The sequence below is a fragment of the Ceratotherium simum genome, chromosome 3 (genome assembly GCF_057802395.1).
Source record: "Ceratotherium simum simum isolate JZ-2026a chromosome 3, ASM5780239v1, whole genome shotgun sequence".
NCBI classification, from domain to species: Eukaryota; Metazoa; Chordata; class Mammalia; order Perissodactyla; family Rhinocerotidae; genus Ceratotherium; species Ceratotherium simum.
The window spans coordinates 31,271,261-31,291,498 of NC_141902.1; the positions used below are offsets into that span (position 1 = coordinate 31,271,261).

The following is a 20,238-nucleotide window of genomic DNA, read 5'->3' on the forward strand; positions in this document are numbered from 1 at the left end:
CACAAAACTCTATGACAGGTTGCCACAGGGGCAAGTTTCCACCCGGTCCCTGCTGCTCCTCACAGAAGGTTAGACAAAACTTGTCAGTCACTGCTCATTGTGACGCAGCATGTCTCCTTTTGTGCAGGCCATGAGTCTGTCTCTTTACTTCAATGGCAAACTCCAGTAGCATCAGGTGACCTTGGTCATAGACAAGAATCATTCAGTATGGCAGCAATTGTGACAGCTGTGACTCCTTCCTTTTGGTGACGGATCTTGAGCCTTTAAAAAGTCCCCGGGGGCTCAAAATGACAGATGTCTTTTTTGAAAATTAACAAACCAGAATCAGCTCAGCCATCGTCAGAGGAACTTGATCATGGCCATTCTTGTGAGGGGAGTTAGCTTTTCAGGGGAGCTTGCTGTTCCCTGGCCAGTACAACTTCTCTTCCACTTTTTTCTTTTTCCATCGACAGAGAAGCAGCATCTTAAAGGTCTTCCTGAAGGTTCTGTTGCAGAGGGCATAGCAAATGGGGTTGACAGTGCTATTGACGTAGCACAACCAGTATCCCAGGTGCCACAGGGTGACGGGGACACACTTGTCGCAGAAGGTGGAAACCAGGACCATGATGTTGTAAGGAGTCCATGTGATGATGAAGGCCAGAAGGATGGCACTCAAGGTCTGGGCTGCTTTCCTCTCCTTGACCAGGACCATTCTCTTCCGTTTGGTCATTTGATGGCTGAGGTTGGGATCGAGGCCTTTTGTGGAAAGGTCCTTGGATACTGGGAAGGAGCAGGGCATGATTTTCACCTTGTGACAGCCGTTGTTGGTCTCCTGAGTCCCATCAGCTTTTACCACCAATCGGAACTTATAGGCCACACATTTCTGACTCTTGGGTCTATGGGCAGCAGCTGGAGACAGGAAGTATTTTGGGGTGTCATAGTCATTTTTTTCAGTTTCAGCTTTCACAAAAGTTTCCTTGGTCTCTTCAGCACTGAATTCTTCCCTTGGGCTTTCCTTGGCCTGACTCTTGTAGACCACTTGGAAGACAGGGTCAGTGGTGGGCTTGTCCTCATCCTCTGAGGAGGGGTAGCTGCTACAGGTAGTGAGCTGCTCGGCTTTGGCCCACTCAGTGCTTGGGCCAGTGGCTTGGGATGGCTTCCCAGTGGTGGACGTGCTCCTGCGGGAGGATGACCAGGAGGCTTGGTTCCTTTCCCTCTGGGCCAGTGTGGGGCGAGGGCAGCTAAAGCAGGACCTGAGCAGAGCCTTGTGAGCTGGCTTTCTCTTGTCAGCTTCAGCCACAGAGTCAGAGCCCTGGAGATCAGCCAGGTCCTTGGTTCGCTTCTCTGTTTCCCGGTAGATTCGGCAGTAGATGATGGTCATGACAGAGACAGGGATGTAGAAGGCAGCAATGGCAGTGCCAAAAGTGATGGTGGGCTCAGAGAGGAACTGGATCTGGCACTCATCTGGTGGTACCGTCCGCTCTCCAACCAAGTACTGCCAGCAGAGGATAGCTGGCGCCCAGAGGATGAAGGAGATCAGCCAGGCCAAGCCAATCATGATGCCAGCCCTTTTTGGGGTACGCTTGGCCCGATATGTCAGAGGTCTTGTGATAGAAAAGTAACGGTCAAAACTGATCACCAGAAGGTTCATGACGGAAGCATTGCTGGCCACATAGTCCAGTGCAAGCCAAAGGTCACAAGCCAGACTCCCGAGGGCCCAGCGCCCCATGAGGATGTAGGTAGTGTAGAGGTTCATGGAAAAGATCCCAATGATGAGATCTGCACAGGCTAAGCTGAGCAGGTAATAGTTGTTAACGGTCTTCAGCTGACTATTGACTTTGAAGGAAACCATGACTAAGACGTTGCCTACGATGGTGATCAGGCTTACGACAGCAGTCACAGATGCGATGGTGATGACTTCCCACAGCCCATGGCGTTCCAAAGGCTGGTGATCTACTGGGGTGCCATTGACAGTGGTGGCATTGTGGTAAGATTCCCCTTCCATCCTGGTGCAAGAATTTACATTAGGATTAAGACAGGTTCTAGACTGTTCTCTCTTCTGCCTCACCTCTTCTTTGTCAGCACCTGGAAGAGAGGGAAACACATTAGCTCCACTCCAGCGTGAATTTCTTTCCCACTCATTGTTTATAATTTTTAACAGAATATTAAATGTGGTCACACACATATTCAGAGCAAGATGCTGAAATCTCTGAAGTTGTGATAATATTTTTATGAAGGCATCATTCCTCTGCTTTTGATGATTACCAATGCCTGAGAGTCTTTCTTGTACATGAGGCTGCTGCCATCTTGTGGTTCCAATAGGCAATTTAAAAAAAGAAGGAAAAAAAAGAGGGCTGGGAAGATGAGGAGACAGAAGGAAAAGGAAAGAAAAGAAGTGGATTGTTGGGGAGCAGTAAAGGGAAGAAAGCAGGTGATGCTGTTACCTTAGATTGCAATGGCCTGAAGGGCAGAAACAAAAAGACAAGTTGTATCTACTCTATAGTCCAATTATTAAACATTATCGAGTTTAATGATAAATTCAATTATTTAACATTATCAAGGCAATGTTGTGAGCCAAGAGAGTATTATGACACCTCCCTGACTTAAGGCACAAACTCCCAGTGCGTACCTGGTTTTCATCTGCAGAGTTTGAAATTTGCCCCAGCTGCTGAGCATGATGACCCTCCCTCCATTCTTGAGCTATTTGCAATGTCATAAAAATATTGTAAATTATCTTTTTTTCTGATTATAAAGTAATATGCTTCTTGTAAAAGTTCAAGCAATGTCAAAATGTGGAACTTAGAAAACAAAAGTCTTCTCTAATTCCATCTTGCAGAAGTCAGTGCTAACAGTTCAATGTGTATTTTGACAGCTTTTTCCTATGCATATACTACTATTTAAATTCTATTATTTTTAAGGGTAAATTTTTAATGTTTACACTCTGAATTTTGTTTTTTATTTAACAAATCATTGTGGACATCTTTTGTATCAGTACATCTTTCGGATCAAAGCTATCTTTTTTCATTTTAATGACTGCACATTATCCTACTTAATGGATTTACTATAATTTATTTAATCAAGCCCCCATTGACAAATTTCAACTTTTGAAAATAAAAGAAAATTTTCCTTATTTATTTATTTATTTAGTGAGGAGGACCCGCCCTGAGCTAACATCTGTTGCCAATCCTCTTCTTTTTGCTGAGGAAGGCTGACCCTGGGCTAACATCTGTGCCCATCTTCCTTCACTTTATATGGGACGCCGCCACAGCATGGCTTGACAACGGGTATGTCGGCGTGCACCCAGGATCCCAACTCGTGGACCCCAGGCCGCCGCAGCAGAGCGCGCGCACTTAACCCATACGCCACTGGGCCGGCCCAAATTTTCCTTTTTTACATTAAAAATCTATGTGCATGAGGAAAATGGGTACAAAAGTGTAAATGGTAAAAGATAGATCTCCCTCTCACCTCTGGTCTCCAAGCTCCGAATCCCCCTTTTCCAGAGGTAACCGGTGTTACCATTTCTTTTCTTTTCTTCCAGAGATGTAACATGTGCATGCAATGTACTTTTGATGATATATGAAAAAACCATTTTAATTACAAAATTCCGGGCACCATGACGTGATGATAGATAGTGAGGGAGAAGAGCCTGTGGTGACCCTCAGAGCACACCATGTGGGCAACAGCTGCTTTGCCTAGGCCCATCTTGACCTTCTTAGATAACAGAAATTGGTGTAAAGATGACAAAGTTGTGAAGAGCTATAGATTTTCTTGGCTTTGTTTTGTATTTCAACTGTATTTTTAGATGTTTTTTTTAATGCCTCAAATTCAATATGGAATTGAATTGATAATGTCTTCTACCAGAAACCAGATTCTCCTGACTTCCTGATCTCGCACCCTTCTCCTTCACAGCCTAATGAATGCAGAGCAAGTTACCCATGAAATATCCCTCTTACGTGTCCCTTTCCATTCCTGCTGCTACCACCCTGGTCCAGCCTCCTGCTTTCTTATACCCATAACTCCTTGGTGTTATCAACGTCCAAAGACGCAAAGCAAATCCCCAGGATGCCAAGTCAGTAGACAGAGACTCCCCAGCACGTGAAAAGACCAAAGTTACTCTACACCCTACAATTCTCTGGGCAAATTCTGTAGCAGACTGTTTCTAGTTATCAGATCTAAGTCACACAGTGCAAGAAAGGGCCTACAGAGATTCCTTCCTTTCTCCTTCGTTCCTTCTTTCCTCCCCAAAATATTTATCGAATGTCTTTTATGTGACAGACTCTAATGCTAGGGATACCATGGAACAAGACACTAGTGGGGATATAGATAAATAAACAAGTAGTAAATATCAGGGGGTCGATACTGCATGCCATAGGGGCACATGAAAAAGACATCTAAGCCTGTCCAGTGCGGGTAGTAGAAAGACTTCCTGAGGAAGAGATGTCTAAGCCAAGACTTGAAGTGGGAATGGGCTTTAGCTGGGCAAAAGGCGGGTGTGGGGGTGGGCTCGGGAAAGAGTGTTTCAGCCTCAGAGGGGAAGAGCTTGGTTGTAAGCCCAGAGGCAAAAGGAGGCATCAAGTTGGAGGAAGCCTGAGAAGTGACAGGTAAGACTAGAGAGGTTGAGGGGGTGAGGTAGGAGGGACAGGAGCAGACTTGAGAGAAAAGTCTGCTTTCTGGGAGAACTGTGTCAGCTATTTCCAGACTTCCCAACTGCTCTGAAGGTGTCCCGACATCCAGGCTGTGGGGATCATTAGTCTGGAGAAGGGTAATAAAGTGGACAGACTGCTTGCTGAATTTTTCTAATCAAGTCTCCAAAATAGAAATAAATGGTGTTTGGAGAGGATTTAATTTTTCCACTTAATTTTATTAGAAGTTAGTGAGCAATTTATGAAAGATTTTGGGAATTTGGGTGTGCAAGTTCTCCTGTGAAAGCATGTGTATAACTGTTGGTTTATCCTCTCTGACCTTTTTCCTCATTTGCAAAAATAGGATAAGGAAATTGGACTACGGAATCTAAGATATCTACGTTTTTATGATCTTGTATATTACATAGTGTGATGGTTAATTTTATGTGTCAACTTAGCTAGGCTCTGGTATCAAGTTGTTTGGTCAAACACCTGAGTATAGATGCTGCTGTGAAGGTGTTTTTTATTTATTTATTTATTTATTTTCCCCCCAAAGCCCCAGTAGATAGTTGTATGTCATAGCTGCACATCCTTCTAGTTGCTGTATGTGGGACGCGGCCTCAGCATGGCCGGAGAAGCGGTGCGTCGGTGCACGCCCGGGATCCGAATCCGGGCCACCAGCAGCAGAAGGCACACACTTAACCCCTAAGCCACGGGGCCGGCCCCATGAAGGTGTTTTTTAGATGTGACTAATATTTAAATCAGTAGACTTTGAGTACAGCAGATTATCCTCCATAACAGGGGTGGGACTCTCCAATCAGTTGAAGGCCTTAAGGGAAAAGACTGAGGTCCCCAGAAGAAGGAATTCTGCCTCTAGAATTCTGCCTCTTGGGATTCAAGACTACAACACTGACTCCTGCTGAAATGTCCAGCCTGCTGGCCTGCACTCACATTTCAGACTTGCTAGCCCCCACAATCCTTAAAAACCTCTCTCTCTCTTTCTCTTTCTCTCTCTCACTTTCTGTGATAAACAGAATAAACACTTTGAGAAATGGAAAAGAAGATCATTTACGGTGACAACATCATCTCATAATCGTGCAACTGAATCTGGCACTGGGCAGCTTCAGGTTCAAAACCTAGTTCCATTACTTACCGTATGACTTTGGACATGTTGCTTAACCTCTTTAAGGCTCAGATTTTTAAATTTTAAGGTGGAAATACTGAGTCCTTACCGCATAGGATTGTTTTAAGGATTAAACAAGATAATCCACGTTTAGAGTGTCACACAGTGCCTGACACAGGGGAATGTTCATTACAAAGTAGCAATCTGGCAAGAAGGTGTGGCTCTGAAGCCTGATCTATCAAGGGACAAGGTGGAATAAAACGATGAGGCAATGCTTCCGCGGCCTTGAGCTGGCTGTCGTAGATGCTTCACGGTCCTAATGATCCTTTTCCCCATCGTTATCAAAGACACTGTTTAATTTGGTTTAACCCAGAGGTGGCTTAGTGAATCTAAGCTTTTTCAGAGGAACATCCATTAGCATCCCGTGGAATCCATGGGTCGCACTTGGGAAATGCAGTTTAGCAGGAAACATACTGAACTGGGAGTATGGAGATTTCAGTTTTCATTTTGGCTAAAATCTTGTGATTTGAGACAAATCTCTGGGCCTCAGTTTCCCCATATATAACATTAAGAGATTGGAATTGATGATTTATCCTTTAAAATGCTTTTGGGCTTTTCCTGTAGACTCACAATGGGAAACATTGGACACTGCGTGAATTTTAGACCTCAACTTGCCTCTGTTCTCAGCTGGGGAAACAGCAGTGATTTGGCTGCTCTGGAAGTCAGTGTAGTGAAAGCAGCTCTCAGCTAATTTGAGTCCTCAGTTTTTTCATCTGTTCAACAGGTATAACGGTGTCTGCTCTACCTACCTTACAGAGTTGTTTTGAGGACTCCCAAAGGAGATAATGTCAGGAACCCACCAAGCCCTATTCTAATGTCAGTTTGGAGTTTTAATTATTATACAATGTAGGGTTAGTTTAGGTAAGTGGACCTCATCACAGGTGGCTTGTTAGAATCGTCCGGGAGCCCCATGTCTGAGCCCCGCCAGACCTGTTAACTCAGAATCTCTGTGGGAGAGACTTGGGCATCATGCAGTTTTGAAATTCCTCAGGTGATTTTCATGTGCAGCCAGGGTGGAAAACCAGTGACTTCTCTAGAACCTCGCGATTCAAGGTGCAGTCGATAGATGGGTAGTATTGGCACCACCTGGGAGCACATTAGGAATTTAAAAAAATCCAGAGGACTAGAATCAGTGTTCCTCAAAACGTAACATGCTTATGAACTACCTGGAGGATCTGGTTCAATTGCAGGAGGATGGGGCTTGCAATTCCACATTTCTCAAAAGCTCCCGAGCGCTCTCTATGCTGCTGATCCATGAACCGTACTTTAAATAGCAAGCCTAAGGATAATTTCTGAACTTCCTAGAAAAGGGGAACCGTAGCTTACAAAGGTGCTGTGGAAAATGGTATTTTTCCAATTGAAATGTGCAATACCATTTGGATCCCCCTCTGCCTTCCAAGGAGATTTATTTTATTTCTCTTGTTTGAAATTAATACATATTTCCTTTCCCGCTTTGCTTCCACCTGTTCTTTCCATTTTTTTTTCTTTTTGCCTCATTTTTGAGAGAATGATTTTTCCTGGTTCCTAAGCTGCTGGGAACGGACGGATCTTTCCACAGACAAAGGCATTTGGGACACGATGTGGGTTCCATGACTGAAACATTGATTTCTTTTTGTGCATGATAGTTGAGTGTGAAAACTGAGTTTCAGGCATGATAGTCTTCCACAATAAACTTTTTGAATCATTTAAAAGTTTTTGAGTAAAAGATTGTGTTTATGGGGGGGCTAACACTGGCTTTTAGGGTTGCAAAGGCAAATGAAATATAAGTGGTTATCTGGGAGATAGAATTCTTATGAGGTCTTATTTGGTTACTCAAATTTTAAAAGTTCCCATTTTTCATCACAGTGTTGATAGTATGTTTATTTCTTGGGTGCCAGCATCAGCAGAAAGCAAATCATCATCCCTGTTTATTTTCCACCACTGAACAGAAGACAAAGAATCCCAGAGTAATAAAAGTCTCCTTGTTCCCAACCTTGGCAGATTGCCTCTTGCTTCTTTGTTGTCAATAAATTAAAAATGAAGGCCGGCCCCGTGGCTTAGCGGTTAAGTGCACGCACTCTGCTGCTGGCGGCCCAGGTTCGGATCCCGGGCGCGCACAGACGCACTGCTTCTCCGGCCATGCTGAGGCTGTGTCCCACATACAGCAACTAGAAGGATGTGCAGCTATGACATACAACTATCTACTGGGGCTTTGGGGTAAAAATAAATAAACAAATAAAATTAAAAAAAAAAAGAAGCAAAACCACATAAAACCCAGAAAAGGTAAAATACTGTGTACCAAATGAATTCTTTTCCCTGGGGAGGGGCCTTGATGACTTCTAAGACTGCACAAGATGAGCTTAGACCTTACTTTTCTGAAATACCTTTTTTCTGAGAAGCTTTATGCCTGAGCCACTCTTCATTGTTTCTATAGCAACCACAGTGGAAAACTTGAATAGCATCTACAATCCAGTGATATCAGGACATCATCATAACCAGACATGCTGTTATGGAGAGTATTCATGAGCTGCTCTCCCACTCCCCCCTTCCTTTTCAAGGATAAATCAAGAGAAAGTAATCTTAAACACACATGGTAACATCTGGTCAGGTATCAGGAAGAACTTCCAATAACAGAATGTATGAGTAAGAGAGGTTCTAGATTTGCCTTTTTGGTTTCTATTTTGAAGGAAGGTCTATCTAACAACTTTTTTTTTTGTTTGCTGAGGAAGATTCGCCCTGAGCTAACATCTGTGCCAATCTTCCTCTATTTTGTATGTGGGACGCTGCCAGAGCATGGCTGACGAGTGGTGTAGGTCCTTGCCTGGGATCCGAACCTGCGAACCCTGGGCTGCTGAAGCAGAGTACATGGAACTTAACCACTAGGTCATGGGGCCAGCCCCCACATCTATCTAACATCTGTTGATTGGCAGAATAGAATGCTGTCCAAAAACATATGGTGATTAAGAAATGACTTCTCAATGTCACTGAAGCAATAATATCGGGAGTAAAATTTTATTTTATTTTTTATTTTTTTTTGTGAGGAAGATCAGCCCTGAGCTAACATCCATGCCCATCTTCCTCTACTTTATATGGGACGCTGGCACAGCATGGCTTGCTGAGCAGTGCGTCAGTGCGCACCCGGGATCTGAACCTGCGAATCCCGGACCGCCACAGCGGAGTGTGCGAACTTAACTGCTGTGCCACAGGGCCCGCCCCCTGGAGTAGACTTTTAATGTGACATTTTTAAAAACATGTTCTGTGTTCACCACTGTGCTAGATGCTGTGGGGCATATAAAAGAGATATACAGTAGTCCTTGAACTGAAGGAGTTACTCTTTTATGGTTCTAAGAAAAAGAGAATATAAGAATTAAGTTGAGCTTTTATACCACAGTTATGTGACATACAAGTCCATTATGAGGACATCAGATGATTGTATTTTCATTGTAGGGAGGAAAACAGCAGTGGGATTGCTGTACATGAAGGCAGAAACTGGAGCCTGCATGCACTGTGCCCCTCAGGCCTTGCAGTTGCCTAGGTGGGTCGCCTCTGCTGGGATCAGTCTTGTCTTGTTATGCCAGAGTACCGGGCAAATATCATTTTCTATGTGTGCCATGACATGAAGAGGTCTGGGAAGTACTACTACAAACGGATTTATGTGAGAATCTGGAAGTCCAGAAGCTCTTGCTTGTATTGTCCAAGTCTTCCCAACAGACTTAAAGGCATGCATTATATATGCATCTTTGAATTCCCAAGGATAGTGTTTTGTTCTGGAAGCAACAATAAGACAACGTTTCAAGGAGGAAGGAGTGATCAATTATATCAAATGAGGCTGACAAGACAAGAAAGATTAGGACTGAGACCTGACTACTGGATTTAGCTCCACAGAGAGTGCAGTGATACAGTGATCAGTCATCTTGGTGAAGTGGGAACCATGAAATCCCTGTGGAGTGGATTACAGTGAAGGGGAGGAGAACTGCAGACAGGGCTATAGATGACTGCTCTGGGGAGTTTTGCTATAAAAGGGAGTAGAGAAATGGGGCAGAAGCTGGATTAGGATATGGGGCCAAGAGTTTAAAAAAAAAAAAAAGTGGAACTATAGCATGTCTGTATGCTAATGTGAATGATCCATTAGAAGGTAAAAACTGACGTGTAGGAGAGTGAGGGCGGTTGCTGGAAAGATGTCCTCAGGTAGGTGCGCAGGGATGGGACCTAGTACAATAATACAGCCATTGGCCTCGCACTGGAGCAGAGACCCCTGTGCAGTAACAGGAGAGGAGGCAGGGTACATGGGTACAGATGTAGGTAGGCTGTGCGTTGCAGTAACGGCAGTGGTGGAAATTCTCTTCTCAGTGCTTCTATTTCTCTGTGCAATAGAAAGCACGGTCAGCAGCTGAGAGTGGGGACAGAGGGAGAGAGGAGAAGGGATCAGGTCGTGAATTCTGTACGTTAGGAGCTTGCTCCAGTCTTTTTGGGGAGTTCTCTACTCCTGACTCCAGCTCTAGAGGCCCAAGCACCATTGTGACCTGACGGGCGGTTCACTTGCCCTTCATCGTCACCAGTTTACAGGCTGGGGATTCTGGCCTGAAAGGATAGCTCCTGCCATAGTCCCTCCCCCTGCAGCCGACGAGCACCCCTCAGTAGTGGATGCAGCTGCTCAAAAGGCATGGTAAATAAAAAGCCATCTTTTTGAGAGATCTTAGTGTTTCCCAGTTTGCACTGTTCATATCCTAAGCATCAGAAATCAACTAAATTGTAGAAAACCTGCCTGCCTATGAAGAGAGGAATCAGGAAGATGCATTTGTTCCGTGAAAATTGTATTTGCAAGGGGACAGTGCTTTTTTTTTTTTAAGTCCTATCATAACATCTTTTTCCATTAAACAGTAAGAGCTTATAAGATCCATGGTCTTGGACTAGGAATTATGAAGTTTTTGTGATGTCTGAATGCTTAGATACTACCTTGAGACAGTGGTTCTCCAACTTGAGCATGCATCAGAATCACCTCATGGGGGTTTGTTAAACCGCTCATTGCTGGGCCTCATCCCTAGAGTTTCTGATCCTGGGGTGAGGCCTGAGAATTTGCAATCCTAAAAGTTCCCAGGTGATGCTGTGCTGCTAGTCCACCTTTTGAGAACTGTTGCTGTAAGGAATTGGCTCCCTTTTTTAAAAAAAATAAATTAGGTCATATATATTTAAAAATATGCAAAAAGTGCAGTTTATTTTCCTAAGGAGATACCTCTGTAATTCAGCACTTTGTTTTGATATCTCATGAGTACTGCCTAAGGGAAAACTGAATTTCTTATTCATGCAATGGCATATGTTTAAAATCAGGACTATCATGTAAAAGCAATACCAGAAAATCCTCCTTCCCTTTGTTATTTATCAAATCAAAAGGTCTCTGGTTTCTTGCAATGCAGGAGGTATGTGTGCGGCATTTTCATCCTCGGTGACGAGACACTTTTTCCATGCGGGTCAGAATCAAATGAGGGAAGCATACTCAACACCCTGGTTAAAGGAACCTCTGCTAGTGGTGTCCTCCAATCAGGACATGTTAGCAGGGGACCTCAGAATTCTCCATATCCTAAACACTCCTGGTGGAGCTGAAAAAACCTTGAATTAACAGATGGGGGTGGTGGTGGCGGGGGTGGGGGGAGTAACACAGTCCCTGGACGTCTGATGGCATCTGCAGCATCGATTTAAGGACACAGATTCTGAAACCAGATTGTGCAGGTATGAATCCCAGTTCCGTCACTTATTGGCTTGAGCAAATTATTTAACTCCTTTGTGACTCAGTTTTCTTATCTGTAAAATGGGAATAATAATAGTATTTATCGCATAGCAATATTATGAATATTAAATGAGTTAGTACGTGTAGTGCTTAGAATAGTGTCAGGCACAAAGTAAATGTTAAGTAAATGTTAGCTCTCACTATCCACAAACAAGTCTATCTGTAAAACAAGCACAATTGGGCCGGCCCTGTGGCTTAGCGGTTAAGTGCGTGCGCTCCACTGCTGGAGGCCTGGTTCGGATCCCGGGCGTGCACCGACGCACCGCTTCTCCGGCCATGCTGAGGCCGGGTCCCACATACAGCAACTAGAAGGATGTGCAGCTATGACATACAACTATCTACTGGGGCTTTGGGGGGAAAATAAATAAATAAATAAAATCTTAAAAAAAAAAAATAAAACAAGCACAATAGTACCTTTCAATAGTGTTAGTCTTTTTTTAACTGCAGTAACATTGGTTTATAACATTTTATAAATTTCAGGTGTACATTATTATACTTCTATTTCTGTGTAGATTATATCATGTTCACCACCCAAATACTAATTACAATCCATCACCAGACACATGTGCCTAATCATCCCTTTCGACCTCCTCCCTCTCAGTAGTTAGTCTTAAATTGACCATTACGTGAAAATATCAGGCATAGAGAATGTGCCCTAATGAAGATGGCTTAGTCTGAAACCCACTGATCTTTCCAACCTAAATTTTGGAGGCTTCTTGAGGGTTACATAGATTGATTTGTGCTAGTGGTTCTCATCCAGGATGACTTTGCCCCTCAGGGGACATCTAGCAAAGTGTGGAGACATTTTTGGTGTCACAGCTGGAGGGAGGAGGGTTGCTAGTGGGTAGCAACTAGTGGGTAGACACCGGGATGCTATTCAACATCAAAGCACAGGACAAGCCAACATCACAAAAAATTAGCCCTAAATGTGTCAAAGTTGAGAAACTCTGATTTGTGCTATTGTCTGGTATGAGATTAATATGTGGACGTTCATCTTGGTGAGAGCTCAAATTGATGGTGTGTTGGTGAATATTTAACAACCTGTTGCTGCTCCCTCTCCCCAACAAAGCCCTGATTTGCCAGTTTCTGTGGTGTAAAAATTCCCACCATGGCCTGTTTCAAGTTACCAACTTTATGACACTGGACATAAAATTAGGAAGAGATAATGTACCCAACCATTATTGTTCCCGGCGATATGCGGGATGGGGTCCCAGGCTGTCCAATGGGTTCTTAAAAATGCCTTTCAGGGCCCGGCCCAGTGGCATAGCAGTTAAGTTCGCATGTTCCACTTCAGCGGCCCAGGGTTCACCTGTTCAGATCCTGGGCTTGGACATACTTACCGCTCATTAAGCCACGCTGAGGCAGAGTCCCACGTAGAAGAACTAGAAGGACCTACAACTAGGATACATAACTATGTACTTGGGCTTTGGGGAGAAAAAGAAAAAGAGGAAGATTGGCAACACATGTTAGCTCAGGGCCACTCTTCCTAAAAAAAATTGCCTTTCATATCTGTCTGTATCTCCTGTTAGCTCCTTTACGATGTGCAGAGTAAAGGATAAAATTCTTGTTAACTACTCCCATCTTCCTGTTTAGTGTTTCTCTAGGGGTGGGATTATTGAATTTGAGAGTTTAGCATGGGGATGAACAACTTAATCCTGAGTGCTACTGACAGTCTTAATTTTACAAGTAGAGACAAAGAAAAAAATGGAGGAAAATTGGGTGTGGAGGAATAAAAAAAAAGGGAAAGCCTGAAAAGGAGAAAACTGATGTACTGTGTAGGACGTAATAATGTCTACTGACAAAAATGTTAACTATTAACACAATGAAGTAACACAGAAAAACACAGAATACAATGGTAAAAAATACTATTTTCCTGACAACCTTCCCTGCCATTTCCTCCCCCAACCTGTATTCTGACTAACGGCATCATTAACTACCCGGTCAATCAAGCTAGAAACCTGGGCATTACCTCTAACTTCTTACCCCTAATGTCCCCACTCACAACTGGATACAAAGTCCTATCAAGTCTCCCGTCTTCTGTCACATCATCTGCCTCCTTGGCTCTTGACTTAATTCAGGCACTAATTATTTGTGGTTTGGGCTATTCCAACAGCTTCCCAACGGCTCTGCCTATTATTCTCACTCTCCTCCAGAGAATGATTTTCTGAGTGCAGTGGTTAACAGCATCAACTCTGAAGCCAGACTGCCCTGGGTTCCCATCATTCCATGACTTACTAGCTGTGTGACCTTGGATATTACCTAACATCTCTGTCTTAGATCCCTCATCTGTAAAATAGGGATGACGCTAGTACTCCTCATAGGGCTGCTGTGAGGTTAAATGAAGTGCTATATGGGAAGTTATTAGAATCGCGCTGTTACTGTTTAAAACTGTGTTTCTCTCCAGTTTACAATCCTTCAGTGGTTCTTCTGCCTGGGAAGCTCCCCTACTCCCACTTATCAACCAGGCAACCTCCTGCTCAACCATCAGGCCTGGGCTCAAGGGGCTATTTCTCATGAAGCTGTGGGTGACTCATTTAGGCAGTTTAACTTTTCTTCCTTTGGGCCTTCACCTTGGTCCTCACTGCACTCAGCACACGAGTATGATAATCTGTTTACAGGGTTTTCTTCCTTGTGGGAAGTGAGCTACTTGAAGGCAAGGATGGTGGCTTTTTTTTTTTTTTAATTCTTGAGGACCAAGCACTGCGCCTGACACAGAGTAGACAATTAGAAGCAAGGAATAGTGTTAACTACATAGGGATATAAGAAGGGGCCAGAAAGGACTGGGAAAGAAGAAAACATTTGTTTTGCTACACTGATTGCACAATGGACGTTTTAGCCCTTGTCTTTATTATTTTCATGTGGTGTCTGTAATACAAAGCTAAAAACGGCTCGAGTATGGGTATAACCAATTGCCCTTCTTCCCCTTGGTTAACATAGGCTGGATCTATAAAATGAACTACTACTTAGCAATAAAAGGGAACAAAATATTAACTCATAAAACATGGATGAGTCTTAAAAACTTTCTGCTAAATAAAATAAGCAACACACACACACACACAAGGATACACTGCAGTGAGCCTGCCTGAGTTAGAATGCCAGTTCCCATTACCTCGCTGTGTCACATAAGACAAGGTGTTTAGCTCCTCTAGGGCTGTTTCCTCATCTGCAAAACAAGGATGACAGTAGTACCCACGTCACAGGGCTCTTAGAATTAAATGCTCCTGTGCTCACTAAGTGCGAACTAAAGTAGTCAGTTCTACAAAAATTCCCTTCAGGACCTGAAGCCCCTTCTGTCATTACCAGCTCTGCACTGTTCTCCCTACCCCCAGCTGCTGGCTGCAGTCCACACCTCTCACCTGGGACCCACCGCCTTTTCCTCCATATCTCCTCCTGAACCCCGAATTTAGTATAATTTAAATAATTACACACATTCTTGAAAATCAGGAGAGTAAACAGCAAAAAAAGAAAAATTAACTCACTAGAAGTCTCACCAGTTAACCACTGCTAACATTTTGGTAGATACTTTCTTAGACCTTTTCTTACGCAAATACACCCATATTTGTCTGTCTTTTTTTTTTTTTTTAACAAAAACGAGTTCATATTATACAAATTGTTTATGTTTTATAGCCCATGCTTTTACTCACCACGGTCCCTCCCCCAGACTCACCCTGCCTCCCACTCCCAGCTCCCACTGAGTGCGCCCATCCTCTGCACCCCCAGCCCCCCCGAGCCCCGGTTCCGGCCCCACCTGCCAGCCCCGGGCCGCCCCGCCCCCGCCGCGGCCGCCTTCCCTCCCCGGCCCCGCACCCCGCGCTCGCAGCCACCGGTGGCCCGTCGCTCGCGGCTCCTCCGTGCGGCCCGTTTCCGGTGGGGCGAGGGCGTCTCGGCGGCGGCCCGGCTCCGCGCGCTCGGCACCGCCGGCGGCGGCCAGATGCAGGCGGAGCGAGGAGCTCAGGGCGGCCGCGGACGCCGGCCCGGGCGCGGCCGGCCCGGCGGAGATCGTGACCGCGAGCGGGCGGGGGCCGCCGGGGCAGCGGCGAGAGGCGGCGGCGGCGGGGACGGAGGCGGCCGCCGGGGCCGCGGCCGGGGCTTCCGCGGCGGCCGCGGAGGCCGAGGAGGAGGCGCCCCGCGAGGCGGCCGCCGGGAGCCAGCAGGCCGGGGCGCCTGGGCCAGCGTGCCGGTGAGAGGCCACGGCTGGGGGTCGGGGCCGCGGCCGCGTGGAAGAGGGGCCGGTGGGGTCCGGGCCGCGAGTCAAGAGGCGGGAGTGGCGTGCCGGGCGCGCGCGAGCCGGGCGGCGGCGGCGCCTGCGCGGGACGGGCGGAGGGCGGCGGGGGCGCGCGCCGGGTGTGCACGTGGCGCGTGCGTGTGCGAGCCCTTCGCTCCCCGCGCGGCTGGCCATGGAGGGTGTGGTCTGTGGGCTTCCGCAGCCTGCCCAAGGGGTCCTGGGTCCGTTATGGTTCAGAACGCACGGCCGAGGCTGTGTGTCCGGGCTGCAAGTCTAGGGGGCTTTTGGGTTCGGGTAGGGTGTCAGTGTGATTAACCCTGGTGGGGTGGGGGCGCGGCCAGGGCTGGGTCTCCATATGCTGAGACTTGGGCAGCCTCACACTACTAGGCAGCCACACCCTACTATAAGCGTGACACTACTGCTTATACCTACTGTTGTAAGAAGGGAGGGGATTTTTGGTCTGTTTTGTTCACTGCCTGTGCAGTTCGTGGCACACAGTAGGCGCATAATAAATGTGTATTGAATGAAAGAATGCCAGGACGGACTGGACTCTAGAGTATTTGGAAGCAGGATCAGATGCACAGTTCTCTCTTTTTTTAAATAGCGTGGTTTCCTTTTATTATATATGTGTAGGAATCAGGGGTCGCTGGCCTCCAGTCTTCCTGAATTTTCAATCTGTAAATGTTTCAGCGGTCAGGTCTGAGTTTTAATAGCAATATGACTGGTCTTATTCACACATTCACAGAAGGAAATTTCTTACAGCTCAGAGCAGGGAATGATATGGAGCATATCACTAACTCTACTGACATCCCAGCTCAAGGAGGTAGATTACTGTCTTTATGAGCCATTCTGCTGTTATTTTAACATTTGTAGCACAAAACGTACAAAACTGTCTTTATATTTTGAATTCTCATGCACGTAGATTAAAAAGTTATTATATTTTCTGATTGAGGGAAAATTTCCTATTACTGAAATATTTATAATATCATAAGGGCATATAGTAGGTAAGATGTCCCTAAAGATAGTAGTAGTGTACAGAAATACAGAGTTGGAAAAAAATTATAAAACTTAAAATTAGTGTGACATATTTAACCTTGTTAGGATTAAGGTGGGTAATAAGTAAAATTTGAGTGAGGTATGAAGAAATTCTTAGGGTGAGTTTACCAGGAAATGAAGGAGACTCAGATCTGTCTAGTGTACACTATATATCACATTTTGTCTTTATAACATTATTTTATGTATATATTTATGTGAAACTTTATATAAACTTTATTTTTTAAGAAACTTAAAGTTGTTTAAACAATTTTAATTTATATATATAAAGTCTTGAGTTTTACAGGTTCATTGACTTGCAAAAGCTGTCATAGCTGGTGGCAGAGCTGGGATGTACACCAGGCTGCTCGTCTCCACTATGTTTTATCTCTTACATTTTTGTCAACCAGTCACTGCTTTACTGAGAACAGAGTAGACACTCCTTGGCTGCAGGGATGATGTTTTAATAGTAATTGTAGTAACGGTACCTTTGATACTTACTAAAGTGTCTGGCACACAGTCCTTTAATAACAAGCCTCTTGGACTTGTTGAATTGAGTGAATGAAGGTGCTTCTGTCTTACTCATCTCTGTTGAACTAAATTGAGTAAAATAATGGTATATCATTTAGAGAATGAACAGTATATTTTTTTGACTTGTGCTAATATTGTAACTGATTCTATTAAAATGTTAGGCTTTTATCCTTTTTTGGACTGGTCTTAAAAATTCCATCGTAGGGGCCAGTGTGGTGGTTTAGTGGTGAAGTGTGCGCGCTCTGCTGCGGCGGCCTGGGGTTCTGATCCCGGGCGCACACCGACACACTGCTTGTCAAGCCATGCTGTGGCGGCGTCCCACATAAAGTGGAGGAAGACGGGCACGGATGTTAGCCCAGGGCCAGTCTTCCTCAGCAAAAAGAGGAGGATTGGCAACGGATGTTAGCTCAGGGCTGATCTTCCTTACAAAAAAAAATTCCATCTTATGTTTTCTGTTGGGATTTTCTCACTTCACAGTTTAGTGATTCAGTGTGTCAGTGTATGTCAATGATTGGCACAGGGCCTGGGGCATAAATGACAGCTGCAGCTGCCACCGCTTCTACCACTGTTACTGCCACCATCATATTTTTCGGCAAAGCTGGATGAAGAGATGTTGGCAAGATTATTCCTTCATTTTGGTTTGTGTTGGTGACCTCTGAGGTCGGTTTCACTTCTCAGATTCTCAAGTACTGTTCGAATTTAGGCTTGCTAAGAATGCTATTCTTGGTGCCTAGAGATTAAGTGGGACAGGATTGATTGCCTGCGTGAGGCCTCTTTGTTCTGTTATCATATCCCATGGCACATTTGTGCCCCAAATGGAGATTAACTGAAATGATTAGAAAGAAATTCATGATAGAGTTTTAGCTGTGTAAGGACCAGTTGCATAACTCCAGAGTTTAATACTGTTTATACCCTTTGCCTTCTGCTTTTTGTTGTTAGTGCCGTTGAGTCGATTCTGACTTCCGACCCTGTGTGCAGCAGAGCAGAACCCTGCCCAGTCTTTTTGTGCCATCCTCTCACTTTCTGGCATTATATCAGACAATACTCCATTGCTGTTCGTAGAGTTTTCATGGCCAATTTTTTTTCGGAAGTGGGTGGCCAGGTCCTTCTTCCTAGTCTGTCTAGTCTGGAAGCCCCCCTGAAACCTGTCCACCATGGGTGACCCTGCTGGTGTTTGAAATACTGGTGGCATAGCTTTCAGCATCACAGCAACGTGCAGCCACCACAGTTTGACAACTGACGGGTGGTGCGGTTCCCTGACCGGGAAAAGAGTCTGGGCCATGAGGCCGGTCCGAGGCGGTGAGAGCACTGAATCTTAAGCACCCAACCACCGCTGGCTGCTTTCTACTTTAGACCACTACATGTACGTGGCTTATAAATGGAAAATAAGACAAAATAAAACTAAACAAAACAACTTTGAGACAGGTAATACTCAAGGTAACTTAGTTGAAATCACTGCATCTGCTAGTCTCTCGCTCTTAAATCATTCCCTCTGTAGATGGTGTGAACCCCAAGCCTGTGGAGTTTGGGTAAACGTATCATAAGGCTAATTATCTTCATTGAATACCCACTAGAAGCGTGATATTGTACCCGATGCAATTATTAACTTAAAAAAACTCAAATATTAGGATTTGTTTTTATATTATATTTATCTTTTCGATGAACTATTAGCAGAGAGGAAGTCAAGTCCTTGGAATTTTTTTTCTTTTTTCCTCCCTGTAATAAAAATAGTAACTCACATTTATTGAGCACTTAGTATGAGATGAGAAAACGGAGGTGCAGTTAAATAACTCACAGCTAGGCGAGGTTAAATAATTTCTCCAGTATCAGCCACCAAATGGCAGAGCCTGGATTCAACCCAGGCATTTCGACCCCAGGACCAGTTCTTTTAACTACTACCCTAACCTGCCTCTGGGAGGGACTTTGAGATTTGAAAAGGGGATGTGTGGAGGACTCAGTGATCCTTTCCACACTCCTGTTTTCCTGATGATTCAATATGATTATAAGGGGCCGGCCCCGTGGCTTAGCGGTTAAGTGCGTGCGCTCTGCTGCTGGCGGCCCGGGTTCAGATCCTGGGCGCGCACCAACGCACCACTTCTCCGGCCATGTTGAGGCCGCGTCCCACATACAGCAACTAGAAGGATGTGCAGCTGTGACATACAACTATCTACTGGGGCTTTGGGGGGAAAAATAAATAAATAAAATCTTTAAAAAAAAAATGATTATAAGGTTCTAAGGTAATATAGGTACCATATTCAGTTATTGTGGATGTCAGCAGATCTTTGCTTTCTTGCTCCATGTTTATGTGTTAGAGGTTGCTCTTATTCATTTTTTAATTACTTATGTCCAATGAAAGATAAGACAGATGTTTATAGCTGCATTAAGGAGAGTAGAACATGGAGGCATTTTTTTCTGACCAAACTTTTGCTTTGCAAACAATAATATAAATCCTTTGCCTGAGTAATAGTTAATACTAGATGCCTTTGACATGTTCATTGCAACTACAGTCATGCGCTGTATGATGACGTTTCAGTCAACGACGGCCCGAGTATATGACGGTGGTCCCATAAGGTTAGTACCATATAGCTGTGTGTAGTAGGCTGTACCATCTAGGTTTATGTTAAGGGTACTCTATGATGTTTGCACAACGACGAAATTGCCTAATGACGAGTTTCTCAGAACGCATCCCCATCATTAAGCAATGTATGACTGTATTTCACTTAGTAAAAGGGAGATCTTTGACTTTGATGTTCAGGTTTAATGTGAAGCTGGAAGAAAACACAGTGTCAAATCAAAGTTGCTGGCAACTTTCCAAGGCACTTGCTCCTTCATTGTGGCTGAAAGGAGTCACCCTCATCATGTCAGCCAAATAGAGGTTGAGAGCCTATTAAAGTCAAAGTCA

The 20,238-nt window shown here is 44.7% G+C and overlaps 2 protein-coding genes across 2 annotated transcripts in view; one reads left to right on the forward strand and one right to left on the reverse strand.

The window, feature by feature from the left end:
- Positions 1-345: 345 nt before the first annotated feature.
- Positions 346-2,036, reverse strand: CHRM5 (cholinergic receptor muscarinic 5). Its single transcript, XM_004421372.2, has one exon. It carries the CDS (start codon positions 1,982-1,984, stop codon positions 386-388), a length of 1,599 nt encoding a protein of 532 aa, XP_004421429.1. The 5' UTR covers positions 1,985-2,036; the 3' UTR covers positions 346-385.
- Positions 2,037-6,935: 4,899 nt separating this feature from the next.
- The window catches only part of AVEN (apoptosis and caspase activation inhibitor), a 176,943-nt gene continuing 163,640 nt past the window's right edge, over positions 6,936-20,238 (forward strand). The window contains exons 1-2 of the mRNA XM_087429067.1: positions 6,936-7,045; positions 15,176-15,728. Coding sequence (XP_087285193.1) covers positions 6,936-7,045; positions 15,176-15,728 — 663 coding nt within the window. The remainder of the gene's footprint in view (positions 7,046-15,175; positions 15,729-20,238) is intronic.